Below are 14240 nucleotides of genomic sequence, written 5' to 3'. Positions count from 1 at the left end.
GTCTATACAAGCAAATATAATTATCGAAAGTAGACTTTAAGTCGGCTATAGACATGTGCGGGTGTATAACATTACATAATATTAATTAACCTATATATAGCAGGCATTTGGCTTAGGTCACACAGTGAGGAATAGCATATATGTACATGGACTTATATGCTGGAATTTAAACTGTATGGTGTACACGCGAAAGTTTTACAGGGTCTACATGTGTCCATGTTAAATATCGGTTTTATTTTAACCCAATGGGGCCTCAATAAAGTGGGGAGGGGCTACAGTATTTTGGGCTACACTCCCCCAACACCTCAACACCATCCCACCCCCAATAACCACCATCGAATAAATTATACAAAGAGACAGTACGCATACACAATATCTACAGGTTGCACAATAAAATATATATTTTTTTGCTAAAACCCCAGAAAAACCTGGGATCCACACATTCCATCGGAATTTTAACTTGTTTTTTCCCCTATGTACCATTACGCATGCACAATATCTACATGAAAGCATTATGTGTATACTAGAGCTTATTGCATCAACACGATTTTAGTCTGCCTCTTCACCCAATTTACACCACATGGTTCAAGATCAAAATGCGTCATCACTGTATGCGCAACGCTAAAGGAATTCAAATTATTGGCGCTAAGGAGTCTACATTCTGAAATACAAAGCCCGCTAATGACGTCTGTCCGGCGAGAGTGACTTCCCTTGAGGTCCAGTCACTCTTCTTCGATAGAGGGCAGGCTGGATAGCAAAACATGTCAAAGTAAACGTAAACATGTGAAAAGAATGTTTAAGATTTACGTTATATACTCTAATCCACCTGGTTTTAAAATGTGACAGTGAGTGACGAGGATGCAAGAAAGATGCGTGCTGATAACCACGCAGTGGAACGCAGGAATAGTCGTTTGTCTTTTGGCAGTCAGCTTGACTGGATTTTCAGCTGGAAAGAAGGTATGATTGCTACAACAACAACGTTAGACGTTCGACGTGTCGGAGAACAGTCGGGTTGAGCTCAACGCGAATAAGGACCAACCTTTCGTTGTCTTCTAAATGGACTTTGCTATTACGCTTTAATTTTTCTAATCCAGCAACCTGGGCCCTTGAAATTTTGCTGGCAATCAATGATCAATACCCGTGCGAAATGTTTAGCAGCGTATCCAACCTACCTGGTCTTTCCCCACCTGCATCTGAGGCCAGGTGCCAAAGGCTCTGTGTGTACCTGACCAAGTGATGTTTTTTTTCTGTCAAAAAGTGGTTGAGTGCTTAGTAATTTCTTTAAAAAAAAAAACATCGCAAGTATCATTCAGAGTAGAATTATCTTGTGTAACATGTTGCAACAACAACATCTATCTGATCTGACCTTTTCTGACGGTTTAATCTGAAACCACTCCTAGCCTGTGACATACAGGCCTCATCACAGTAAGGAAAATAATTTTCTATACCCTTAGCTACTTTCTCAGAAAGTTACATACTTTAAGAAATTCTGTTTTTGTGTAGCAAGCTCCGACATAAAGGTACTAGCATTCTATGAGAAAGCAAAACTTTTTTTTTTTCAATAGGGCTAACTATGGCACCATGTTTCCACTAGGCTAGGTACTAGAGCCTCAGTTTCGGATCCTTGACTTTCCAACTATGACAGGAGATCAGTGCACCAAAAAAGAGGATATTTGACAAAGTTTAACCCAAATTTATGGTGACAGAATATGAATTTAAAGTTAAATGGACTGTTAGTTATGTGATAAGTGCACTGTTCTACATATGCAGACTATTGGATTGTAATTTCCACCAGGTTTTGGTCTTAAATGTACATCCTAACAGTAGTGTACATCTCAATCAACAACGTACATGTTGTGCCCTCAACACCTCTTAACAGTTCATAGTCTTGCGAATACTGTAACCTTTGACTTTCTATATGGTAGACTCTCTTAACGGTAACCTAATGAATAAAACTGGGCCTCTGGTGCTGTCTTAGACATATGTAGAATTTTGCCAGTAATTGAACTAGTGCTTTACTAATTTGTTAGGTCAAAAAGAATTGATGATGTATTATGGGTATTGACCTAACTTTTTGATACGTGTATATGTTATTGCAATGTTCTGAATTAGGCTTATGTTTCAGGGTTTTCATAAAGATGTAGAAAAGGAGGCTTCTGTGAATGGTCATGCTGGCAGCATTAAAGGGCAAGAGTTACTGGTCCTGAGGCCTTGGAATCCAGGTCTGAAGACAGAGAAATTCTCTAAATTGTATGAAAAAAGGAACAGACCATTAATATACAATGGAGAAAGAATGAAAAAGACACAAAATGGAGGGCATGTCAACCTTAAAAAGCCAGAAGTATCAAGGCAAGCAGTGATGGCTTTCGGAGTTGACAAGCACTGGTCACCTTTGATCTATCGAAATCCTCCACGGTTAAAAAAAGAAGTACTAAAGGGAAGGAAGAAATTAAGAGAAAATAGTGTTAAGAAAACACTAATAATGCATAAAACTGTAAAGCATTATGGCAGCATGAGACTGTATTATGACACGGAAGACAGGGGTTTAAAAAGAAGGCTCCTTGCAGTTGTGTCGTCTGGGACAGAGGAACAAGACAAGCATAAAGATAAGCAAGGGACAAGAGCAGGCGTACCAAGGCTTACAAAGGGAGACAAATCTGTGAATGTATCAGCTGAAAACTCCACTGCATTCCCGATTCTGACAAAGAGAAGGTGGAGGAACAGAAGAAGGTGAGCAATATAGGATTTTGTTTCTTTCCAGACTTTGAGAATAATGAAACAATCATTCTGCATATTTTTGGTTCAGATGCCTGCCTCAGCCGACTTTCTTTGGTGTGTTACATGAAAAAAAAAACGAAAACAGTTTCAATCACAGGCCTTTCATTCTGTATTTTCTAATACATCTGCTGTGCACTTGATTACATTGTATGTATTACAGCCAGGCAAACAAGGGTATAAAACTTCAAACATTTAAGGAAAAAAGGGCAAAATATTAAGCAAAATCACAACTGTACATCTCAGCATTGGGTTCCATGTGAACTAGGTTCCACATGTACCAGGTGCAAATTCATGAAATAAATATGAACACAAACCCCAGCCATAAATCAAGAATGAGTCGTCAGTGATTTCCAGACTGATCACAGGGGCCTTGGGAAGAGAGCAGCTTTTACTGCCAAATTTATCCCAAAGAACAAGGCTGAGACTTTGCTTGTGCACTTTTATTTAAAGAACTAATCTAATGTCAAGACTTGTATGTCAGAGCTAGGTTAAATAAAAAGGATTGGGATAGTCGGAATTGCTTTCTTATATTGCAAAAAGAAAATACATTGTATTAAGCCCGCTGTTGTTAGTTTGGGAATATAATACTGAAACAGAAGTTCTCTGTCATCTCCAATTTTGCCTGGTGTGATGTCATGCAAGAACACTTGACGTCACTCATCACTGAAGCATAGCCACAAATGGCGTTGTACTTTCATATATGTGCATGATGTCTTTCCAGTATGACTGCCTTACTCGACATCACATCTGCCTGATTCATCGTCACATCAGGAAAATTTCATGGAAACTGCTGAGGATTTAGTGTTTAAGGATTGACCGCTCATGAGGGTTAAATAGTGTTATTCGTCATAAAATTTGTTTGAACCGTATGTGCTAGATAGGGCATCCTACATATCATTTCAATATTTCCACCATGTTACTTGTGGCACTGAAGTAGCACTTAAAAACTTCAAAAACATTTTAAACTGCATAATAAGAAATAACAACCATACCATGCCTGACTCAGGCCATTTTTGAAACCTTCAAAAGGATTTGAGGGTCAGAAGTTTGAAATTCCAAGTGATGACGCTTTCACTTTTTTGTGTTACGGACATATACCAAACGGAGGGAGGAGGGTATACAAATAAAACTAAAAAATCATTTAATTTGTTTGAAATTGGATTGTCACAGCAATCGTTCCTGTTAAACACATATATACTTGATGGGAAAGACATTTAATCCAGGAAATTCATCTAAAACATGAAGATTGGGACAAATTCAAAAGGTGGATTTTCAATTTTATTTCTAATCCACTTTTGAATTTTTTAGTGTTGGCTTGCTCGTAAAACACAGAATAAAAATTGGTATAGCCTTATTAAATGTCTACATGTGTGTTTCAGTGGTGATGCCATGTGGGGACTGGCCTGCACCTCATTCATCATCATCCTGCTAATATGGGCAGTCTGGTTCTCCGGCATGTGTAAGGGGAAGAGGGAGGAGTTTATTCATGTGGAATATTCAACAGCCATTCAGCACATGACTGTCAGAGGTACGAGTATCTGTGGTGCTTTGTATGCGTGGGTTTTAACGTCCTACTAAACAATTTTCCAGTTACATGATGGCGAGGAGTCATTGATATGTGTACGTATATTATGTCTGCTTGTGGCAGGGTGAATCAATGCCACCAAAGTGCTGCTGCCATTGAAGTATCATGTTGAAGACACCAGACATGACACCCCACCCAGCCACATTAAACTGACACTTGGCCCCCAGTCTTTGTTTCCTTGCTCTAATCTCTGAGTGCTAAGCAAGGCAGCAACAAATACCGTTTTCAAAGTTTTTGTTATGGCCACTGTGTATGAGCCTGACACTGGCCCTGTTAACTTGCATGAAGATAGTATTAAAGTTGCTCATACCTCTCTGACAACTCAAGCTTGTTTAATATCGGAATATCCAGGAGCATCCCACCAATGCAGTTGTTGTGAGTTCAAGTCCAGCCCATGCTGGCTTCCTCTCCGGCTGTACGCAGGAAGGTCTGGCAGCAACCTTCGGATGGTCTTGGGTTTCCCCTGGGCTCTGCTTGGTTTCCTCCAATGAAAATGCTGGCCGCTGTTGTATAAGTGGAATATAATGGATAAATAAATGTTGAAATGCATTGAATCTGTAAGTCATTCGATTAAAAAAAAAAAAAAAAAGGCAAAACTTGTGTTGGCAAACCCTCTTGCTTCTTCCTTGATGGAAAGTGGAATTCTCAAAAGGGTTGCCTTGGATGTAGGTTAGCTGGATTGGTTTTCTGATACCAATTTTGATGGAGGTTTTTTTTTTTTTTAGAATGGGTTTACTGTATAGCAACTAAATGAGATATTATGCACAGCTGTGTTGGCCATATTTATTTGGCCATAGGCATGGAAGACTAGAAAAGTTACTGAAAATCCATTCAAGGTTACTGTTATGAATAGTGGCTATTGTTTGCTGAAAGCTAGTTTGGATAAAAAGCTAATATGAGTTTTGAAATTCTCTGTAAATCTGTGTAATATTAAATTAACTGTTTAATAAGATTAATAATGTAAATAGATTTCACAAAAATGCATTTTAGGGTGTAAAAATGCTTTCATATAAATACATACCAAAAATATGGCCCATAAAGCCCACCTCACCATCTCAACATCTAATACCAATTTTCTTGGTCAAAAAAAAAAAGAAAAACAAAGTATAAAAAATGAGTAACCTCACACATACGTCTAGAACAGTTGTTGAGAAACTGACGCATATAGTTCAGGATGCCTGTTTTTTTTTTTTCTTAGAGATGCTGAAGAATAGAGCTCGCCATTTACCAATCTTCAAATCATTATATAAGAAGAAACAAGTTGACATGATCCCTTTATTGGAGGTGATGGAAGAAGTGGAGGAAGAGGACAAGATGTTTGACCAAAAGTGGGAAAGTATTGAAGGCGAATCCTGACAGAGGAAGAGGACAAGATGTTTGACCAAAATGGGCAAAGTATTGAAGGCGAATCTTGACAGAGGAAGAGGACAAGATGTTTGACCAAAAGTGGGAAAGTATTGAAGGCGAATCCTGACAGAGGAAGAGGACAAGATGTTTGACCAAAATGGGCAAAGTATTGAAGGCGAATCTTGACAGAGGAAGAGGACAAGATGTTTGACCAAAAGTGGGAAAGTATTGAAGGCGAATCCTGACAGAGGAAGAGGACTAGATGTTTGACCAAATTGGGGAAAGTATTGAAGGCGAATCTTGACAGAGGAAGAGGACAAGATGTTTGACCAAAAGTGGGAAAGACATTCAATAGCAGGCAACCAAAACATATCCAGTATGTTGCTACATGTATACCCATGTACAACTTTCTCTTTTAAGGTCTTAAGTGTGAATTGACCCAGGATTGACCCTGGATGTACCGCACCTGATGCAGACGCTCAACCAGCTGAGCTATCGGGGCCGGTCAGGGAAACTTATGAACATGGTCAGTTTTCTTCCATTCTCACATACATGCAATGTTACTGAACTGCAGGTACCTGCAAAGTGGCAGGAATTTTGAATTTTACATTAAACAAAAATCAAATAAATAAAGAAATTACATATCAGATGTCATCACATACTGTAGTCTAGTAGCTAGGGGTCTGACAGATGCTGTGTAGTCTCTCTCGTGGGAACAGTGCAAGGTACTGACTGAAAATTAAGTGATGTCAACTCATGCTGGCCTAATAAGGATGACCAAATTTTTAAAAATAGCATCGGTACTGTCAGTGTGTCTTGGACTGGGAGAACATCTCAGAGAATTGAATTTTTTTTAATATTCAGTAGTTTATCCATGTGGCCTTTTTAAAAACATCTACATTTTATAAGGGTGCTCTCACTGTATTCTACTTGTCAAGCCACTATCTCACTACTAGCACACCCTTAGCAAGCATCTGGCAGCTTACTGTCAGTCTACTATCTCACTACTAGCACACCCTTAGCAAGCAGCTGGCAGCTTACTTTCAGTCTACAATCTCACTACTAGGACACCCTTAGCAAGCAGCTGGCAGCTTACTGTCAGTCTACAATCTCACTACTAGGACACCCTTAGCAAGCAGCTGGCAGCTTACTGTCAGTCTACAATCTCACTACTAGGACACCCTTAGCAAGCAGCTGGCAGCTTACTGTCAGTCTACTATCTGCACAGGCTGCAGGGATACTTTAATGACTTGTGATTAATGTTGACTGGTCAAAAGTAGAACTTTACAGTGCTCCTTCCCATGATGACCAGGTCATCATTACTGTAGGAAATAATGCTGTGCATAATAACTGTGTGATTTTTATGTAGTTATATCACTCGTAGTTCACTTTACAAATCTTTGTATGGACTCGTTGGACGTGTAAAGGTTATGTGTGGGACTGTGCCAGATATTCTGTAAACTCATAACATAGTTTATTCCCCAGGGTAACGCAGGACAAAGTTTGAAAAATCCGCCTGACCTGATGTGACATATTACCATTTTTATAGTACTTGACACCTTGCATATTCTGTGTAGTAACGTAAATGTTGTGTAGGCTTCACTCTCTCCTTACCGGTAACAGCCATTTTGATTGTTTACAATGAGCGAGTGCTTCTAAAGATTTGTTGTCAACCCAACTCTGCCTAACTTGGAGTCCGGCGTAGCAGGGATTTCAATTGTCTCTCCCCCAAGGTAAATATACGAGGTGCTTTAATGAAATATTACTTTAGGAATAGTGCTCCTCAGGTAATAAAGGCACAAAAGCACCTGTTAACTATATTTCCATTGGGATAGTTGTCTGCATTTTTCTCTGGAAAAGTAGTTTCCCAAATTTGGTTGATCGGTAAAGCTTGGATGTGATTGGTTAACTTTGGTCACATGGTCAATAGCCTGTTGGGTATAAATAGAGAAGCTTTCCAAGTATTTGCAGATGACACATGGAATCGCAAACGGCAAAAATTTTACTACATAATAATTAATACATCCTGTAGTGAATACCACTGCATTGAGTGGTAAATGAATGGATGGTTGGATATTTTATGTATGTAAAATACTGTAGTTTGATATGGGAAATAAGGCTAGTAAAAGTTGTGCCATCTCCCATTACACTCAACACCAAGCCTAATACATTAGAACACATTATATATAAAGGTGTATGTATCAATGAATTTGTGAGATATCACAGTACATATATTCAGTGTGTATATCAGAATACAGAAGTATGTGTTACAGCCAATATTCACTTACGTTTATTGGTCTTGTACTGATCAGCTGGTTGATTATTTATGTCGCTGGTCTAGGTAGAATTTCATTATGTGTTCTTTCAAATGCAGTGGAGGCCTATTAACATACACCTGTCTGTCTCAGTGTGGGTGTACCTGTAGGTGTGTATTTTTTGAGAAATCCTCAATTAATATACATGCACACACACTTGTGTATGTGTATTTCATTCAGGATTTCTGAAGGGCTGTTTGAGATAGAGCTTCCAGATTTGGTGCACACATCTTTTGTGTGGTGGACATGACCTGATTAAACTTTGAGCCTAGGCGAGAATGGGGGAATAGGGTGAGGGGTTGGTCAGTTGTTTGATTTTCCACTCATTCTTTGTCTTACGCTGTACACGTAGTATTATTCCTTCACGATTCAGGAAACCAACTGTCTTGTATGTACTTCTTTACAAACAAGGGCGTAAGTGTTTTTCATAAACATCATAGTGCAGCGTCTAGTTGTGTACTAAATGTCAAATTTGAGTGTGTGCTTTACCAGCCACCAGTCCATGATTATAACGTAATTCGCATGTACATTGTCTTGAGAGTTGCATTGCCATACAAGCAGAGGAACTGGTCATGTAACCACAACTTCAGACAATATAGGCCACATTACCCGTTCTTTTGCTACACTGTTTTGACCTCTGTAGGATTGTAGTTATTTAGAATTGCATCTAAAGCTGATCGAATAAATATTTCGGATTAATTTTACATTTCATTGGAAAACTTCCATATTTTGTATGTGGTACCCCATATATACAAATATCAAAGTAAATATGTCTGCTGTCAGTGCTCTATATGTCAGTATAATGAAGACTGCTGGTAATGGTAAATTATCCTATGGTTTGGTATATGCAGATTTGTAAATTGCCAGTTATAGATATTTTAACAATATATTTTTTTGAAATGCACTGTGATCATGTAAAACATGAATAGGTTGAACAGTACAGTTGTTTTGTGACCCGTGCTGGATTTGTGATGTTTTCACAGTATTCTATTGTTCTTTGTTCACATTAACCGGTTAAGACGGCTACATGTATCTGTAAAGGATTTCTCTGAAGCATTTTTGTTCAACAATCACAATTTCACATTAGCTCAGAGGACCCTCACAAAGTCAACCATAAAGGGTGTTGTGTCTTCCAGTCAGGCCACTTGATAACACAGGCCATTCACTTTAAAAGCTTGCAAATTTGCGCTTGTTTCGAATTTGTTGGAGCATTGCAACTCAGAAATTCTTCTTTTACAAATAGATAGCATTTCACTGGATGGTGTGCGATTTGAAAATTCTGAAATTCACCAGTTACCCAAGCTCATTACCTTGGTTCCTTCATTGGTCATTTCCCGGTTAAAACTTGAAAAACTAATGTCTCCATTAACTTTCCTTAACAATGATGAAACATCTTAATAGATGTGTGTGGACACTATTGAAAAAAAAAAAGCTTGTATGGTACTGAAATCATTCCCAACAACCAATTCAAAAAGCCTTTCAGCTAACCAATCAAAATGAAGATAATGCTGAGAAACTTTGTGTCAGTTATGTCAGTGATTGGGGGCCCCTGAGTCGAAGTCCAGAGATTTATTGACGGACTCTGTGTAACTGTGAATGTCAGAATATTCTATTTAATCACTATTTAATAGGGTGTTTTGTATGCGGTGTGTATAAAATGTGTTATGTGTAAACACACATACATAAGCGTATACTTTAAAGTACTTTGTATGCAATGTGTAGGACATGTTATGTGTAAATATACAAACAAAGACTTAATATCCCAAAGAAAATATCAATGCTCATACACACATATACATAGAATACCGATTATGGTAAATGGTAAGAAAAATTCACTCCTAAAAATGCATTTTGTCAAATATATATGTCATAATGTATTGCTTTTGGCACTGAAACTTGCATTTTTCAAGTAGGATACCATTCCACCTTTCAAATAAACTTCAAAACTACATACTCCCTACCTACATCACAGCTGTTCAGTCACAGACACGTATATTTCAATATATAACTATACTTTGACTACTAATATATCACTGTATAGTCTTAAATTGTTAATTATTTAACAGTTAATTAATTATTCAGGTATTCATTGTAATTATATTATAATTGTGTGTTATGTACATGAAACTAATATGCAGAAATAACCGATATATATAACAGCACGATGTTATCTCATTATCTGAAGGACACATTAAAGGTAGTGACTTACATGCAAGTGAGAAGTGAAATTGAAATGCCGACAATTTGTCAATTAGAATGAAACCCTCTTTGAATTTTTAATTTGTCCTGATTGACTCATGATTCAGCTTTGGACATTTGTGGGGATAAAGTTGTAAATTCGTGATTTATTTTCATTCATGTAGACCTTTATATGTGTATGGGAATTCCGGCACATAGCTGGTGCGTTACTCAAAGTTTGCTGCTTTATTCACGGTACCGTACTCCAGTCTGATAAGGTGACGTCAAGTAGCAATTTTCATTTGTGTTTCACAAAGAAGACCTAAGAAAATTATGTGTGAAGTGGTATGTACTTCAGAGTATGGTGTAAAACATCAACTCTTTCACCTAGGCTTCATGAAAAGCCGTGGGTTCTGTGATTTTATTAATTGGTATTTGGTGATTGTATACTTTTTATGTGATTACTAATCCACGCCCAGCCAAATTTGTTGAGTGATATCAGTAATGCCAAAGGTACAAGCTAACAGTTACAACAGTGTTACAGATCGTAGAAATGACCTACAGAGCTGATTATGTATGTAAATGTTTGCTAATTATAAGATCAGATCATAAAGGTAAGACAGGCAAGGTTTCTATTTAATAGCAGAAACTCATTCCACTGATGGTACCGGTCATCAAATTAAATCAGATTGCTTCATTGAAGACATAGGTTTTTTTTCAAAATGGCTGTGCTGATCAGTCATACTGGTGATGCAAGCACAGCTGATATCAATGTTACTGTGGCATTGACCAGAAATTTCTGAACTGTAAGATATTTACATGTATATATTGTATGCTAACTGTATTTGTAATAATACTGTGAGTCTATGATTTAAATTGTTATGCCTATATTTTTCTTACGTTTTTCCTACGTTTTGGGTGGGTGGGGATTGGTGTCCAAGCTGTTGTGCAAAACTTCCAATCAGTCAGGGTTCAAATCCGGCCTTGGACAGAGAATTTGTAGATTCCCGTGCTGTCACTGCTTCTGGGGCCTTGGTGACAATAAGGGGTTAACAGTGCCCAAGTGGCTGCTTGTGTGCAGTCAAAGGTTCATCAAAGACCATGATGTGCATACCAATATGTCGAGAATGGGAAAGTTTGTCTGTAGCTTACCATAGGTCAGTGATTTACCTCACACTTTGGTTTCTTCTGCCAGTAAAACTTACTGGCTGAAAAATTCTTAAACAAATCAATAATTCAGACACATGAGATATTGAATCAGTGTCTGTCATTTACAGGGAAGCTTGCTGATTGATGACTGTTGATGTGGTCTAACATGAAGTTTGTTAGAAATCATTTGCCTTCTATCGATTAGGTACTAGCCCCAATAGTACAGTTGGTAGAGCGTCCGTTTCAGGAGGCGGTAGATCCAGGGTCAATCCTGGGTCGAGTCACTCCTAAGACCTTAAAAGAGGAAGTTGTAACTTCTTTGCTTGGTGTCCAGCATGGAAGGGATAGTGCAACGATTGGTTGACCTGTATCAGTATAATGGCTCGGGCGGGGTGCCTTACTTGCCAGTGGTAAGGTGTCTCAGTGAAGCAGCACTAGATAAAAGAGCGGTGGAAATCCGTCCTGCAACAAGGAGGCACATTACATGCACTCTAAGGATTCCTTTAGTCGTCATGTCTGAAAAATTGTTAAGTATGATGTTAAACCGCAAGCACTCGCTCACTCTACCAATTAGGCATGCAAGCATAGAAAAGTTTTATAGATACTTGCCAGGGGGCTTTATACTTCAGGCTCCTTGGCCTCCTCTAGCAGTAAAGCACCACTATCATAATGGTAAAACACCAGTCAATCACTCTCTCACTTGTGTGACATGCTCTACTAGAGCACTATAAAGGCCCTTCTGTTCGTTTTTGGCAACCTGCAAATTTGTTAAAAAGAAAAATACACCATAGAACACACCACTATGATCGCAGTATACCAACATTTGGTCGGCCTGTGTTTAGTGTATATTCAGCTTTGGGGGATTGCCAAATGAAGAAGAGCCAAGACGGACAATTTTCAAATCTTATGTGTAACTAACCTTTGTGCTGAACCTGAATTTCATGCTTACTCAACCACTTCAATCATGTGATTAGTCAGGCTATTCAACACCTACAATATAGTGAGCCAATCGGGTCATGAGGTCTCGCTCTTGCTGCATTGGTGCGGCTTTAAGTCAATGGGGTTCACAGCATTCTACAAAATGAAGCACATCTTGTAACTTATAAAACAGCAGTGCCCTCTATCTATTTTAATAACAATGTCAGCTTTTATTATTCATGATTACTGGTGTTGGTATTGAAATCAGTGGTATTGTTATTTAAGTAGGTAAAGGGCACTGCTGTTTTATCAGTTACAAGATTTGCTTCCCTTTGTACAGAGCTGGCGGACCCCATTGGTTTGTCAGATACTTGGCAAAGGTAGGTGCTTCATCCTTGCACTCTTTGTACCAATCTTACACCTGAGTGCTATCATATAAATGAAAATGTTTTTGAGTCTGCCATTAGGCATGTCCAAGTTAGTGCATAAATCAATAAAATACTTTGCATATTTGACAAAAGCAACGCCTGTAACAAAAAAAAAAAAAAAATTACACGTCAGCTTCATTCTTATTTATTTGGAAAGATAACTTGAAACAGAAACTAAATACAAATACACATGCATATATATATAATATTGAAGTTAAGACTGCTGTCCAGAGATTTTAATCTGACTGAGCATTAAACCGTACATATGAACTAATCCCAGTCCTATATATTTTAGGATGTATTAATTTTTACAGAGAACATAATACATGCAGCATAACAATATACCCCTTTTTTTAAAACTCTTTACTTTAACTAATTTCGTATTTTTAAAAATTTCATTTGTGTTTAATGGCATACAAAAGAATTAAAGGTGGTTAGGTATATGGGCGGAGAAACTTTGAGAAAACTACCACCAAAATAAAATTTTGATTCTACCTCATTAAATTTGATATACCTCTACAAGTGTTTTTGTATTCCACTAATTGCCTTCTCTTTAGTCTCCAGAGAATGTCTGTGCCCTTGAGTACAGATATTCACAAAGTTAACAAATTTCTAAACCTATTAATGCAGATATTAACTTTCCAACCGTTATGTTTGTATTCTTAACACAAAATAGAGCTAACTCTATTTCAAGATGCAGCAAAATTTCTACTGTATATATCTACTGTATGTGTTACATGCTGATGGCTTACATGTGACACCAGTTGCAGAAACAGTTGTCATAGTGAGGGAGCAGTCATTATTTCAAAGCTATATCACTACACCAACCAAACCAGTTGTGCTGAGAGTATTTCCTCACATCTAGTGATTGAGAATTTAATGAAGGCAGTGGAGGACATGACTTTAGTGTAGACATTCATGGTGCACGTTACCTTTTTCAAAGACTGGTCAACAGAGACATAAAAAATTTAAAACCTGTCCTTCAATAAATCGTACTGAAGCACCAATTACAGACCCCAGTCATAATCAACCTACAAAACTAACAATACACCGCTCTGATCACTGTAGGGCCAGGCATATATCAAATACCAAAACTGTGAACCTTTTCAGTCCCTATTCATGTGACTTTTCAGACCTCCAGAAGATCTGTTAACTAACTGAAGGCATGAACTTTGGGGTTTTGGAAACCCATGGTGAATGAGAGCTTTCTCATTTAGATACCTTTTTAGTAGGTTAATTTTGCCTAAATTATTTACAGATACTGTATTACGAAACCTGAAATTAATGCCTTACATATCAAATGAGTTTGTTTTATATTTTGTACTGAATTTTTGTACTGTCAGTACACATGAATATAGGGACTTTCTTTCGAACATGCGAGTTAAACAGGCAGTATTCTCCACATTCTGGGATTTTTAGGGCATTGGGTAACTTGGGCACCTCCAATGGGTGTCAGAATACATGTTTTCCTTGTATCTGGCCCTGTGAACATGCAGATTTAGGTCAGAAACTAGGATTTCAGACAGCTATGACATACCACGT

General features: G+C 37.9%; 1 protein-coding gene across 1 annotated transcript; it reads left to right on the top strand.

Moving 5' to 3' along the window:
* Positions 1-759: 759 nt before the first annotated feature.
* Positions 760-8586, top strand: LOC135476227 (uncharacterized). Its single transcript, XM_064756173.1, has 4 exons — positions 760-957; positions 2126-2730; positions 4158-4306; positions 5562-8586. Exons 1-4 carry the CDS (start codon positions 859-861, stop codon positions 5717-5719), a joined length of 1011 nt encoding a protein of 336 aa, XP_064612243.1. The 5' UTR covers positions 760-858; the 3' UTR covers positions 5720-8586.
* The last annotated feature ends 5654 nt before the right edge of the window (positions 8587-14240 follow it).

Source organism: Liolophura sinensis, chromosome 10, assembly GCF_032854445.1.
Source record: "Liolophura sinensis isolate JHLJ2023 chromosome 10, CUHK_Ljap_v2, whole genome shotgun sequence".
Lineage (NCBI taxonomy): Eukaryota > Metazoa > Mollusca > Polyplacophora > Chitonida > Chitonidae > Liolophura > Liolophura sinensis.
Note: the sequence above shows the minus strand (reverse complement) of the source record. Positions and strands in the feature narration are given on the sequence as shown.

Coding starts and splice junctions, on each gene's coding strand:
- LOC135476227 (XM_064756173.1), top strand. CDS start 859: ATGCAAGAAAGATGCGTGCTGATAACCACGCAGTGGAACGCAGGAATA. Junction 958..2,125: donor GATTTTCAGCTGGAAAGAAG/GTATGATTGCTA, acceptor CTTATGTTTCAG/GGTTTTCATAAAGATGTAGA. Junction 4,307..5,561: donor TCAGCACATGACTGTCAGAG/GTACGAGTATCT, acceptor TTTTTTTCTTAG/AGATGCTGAAGAATAGAGCT.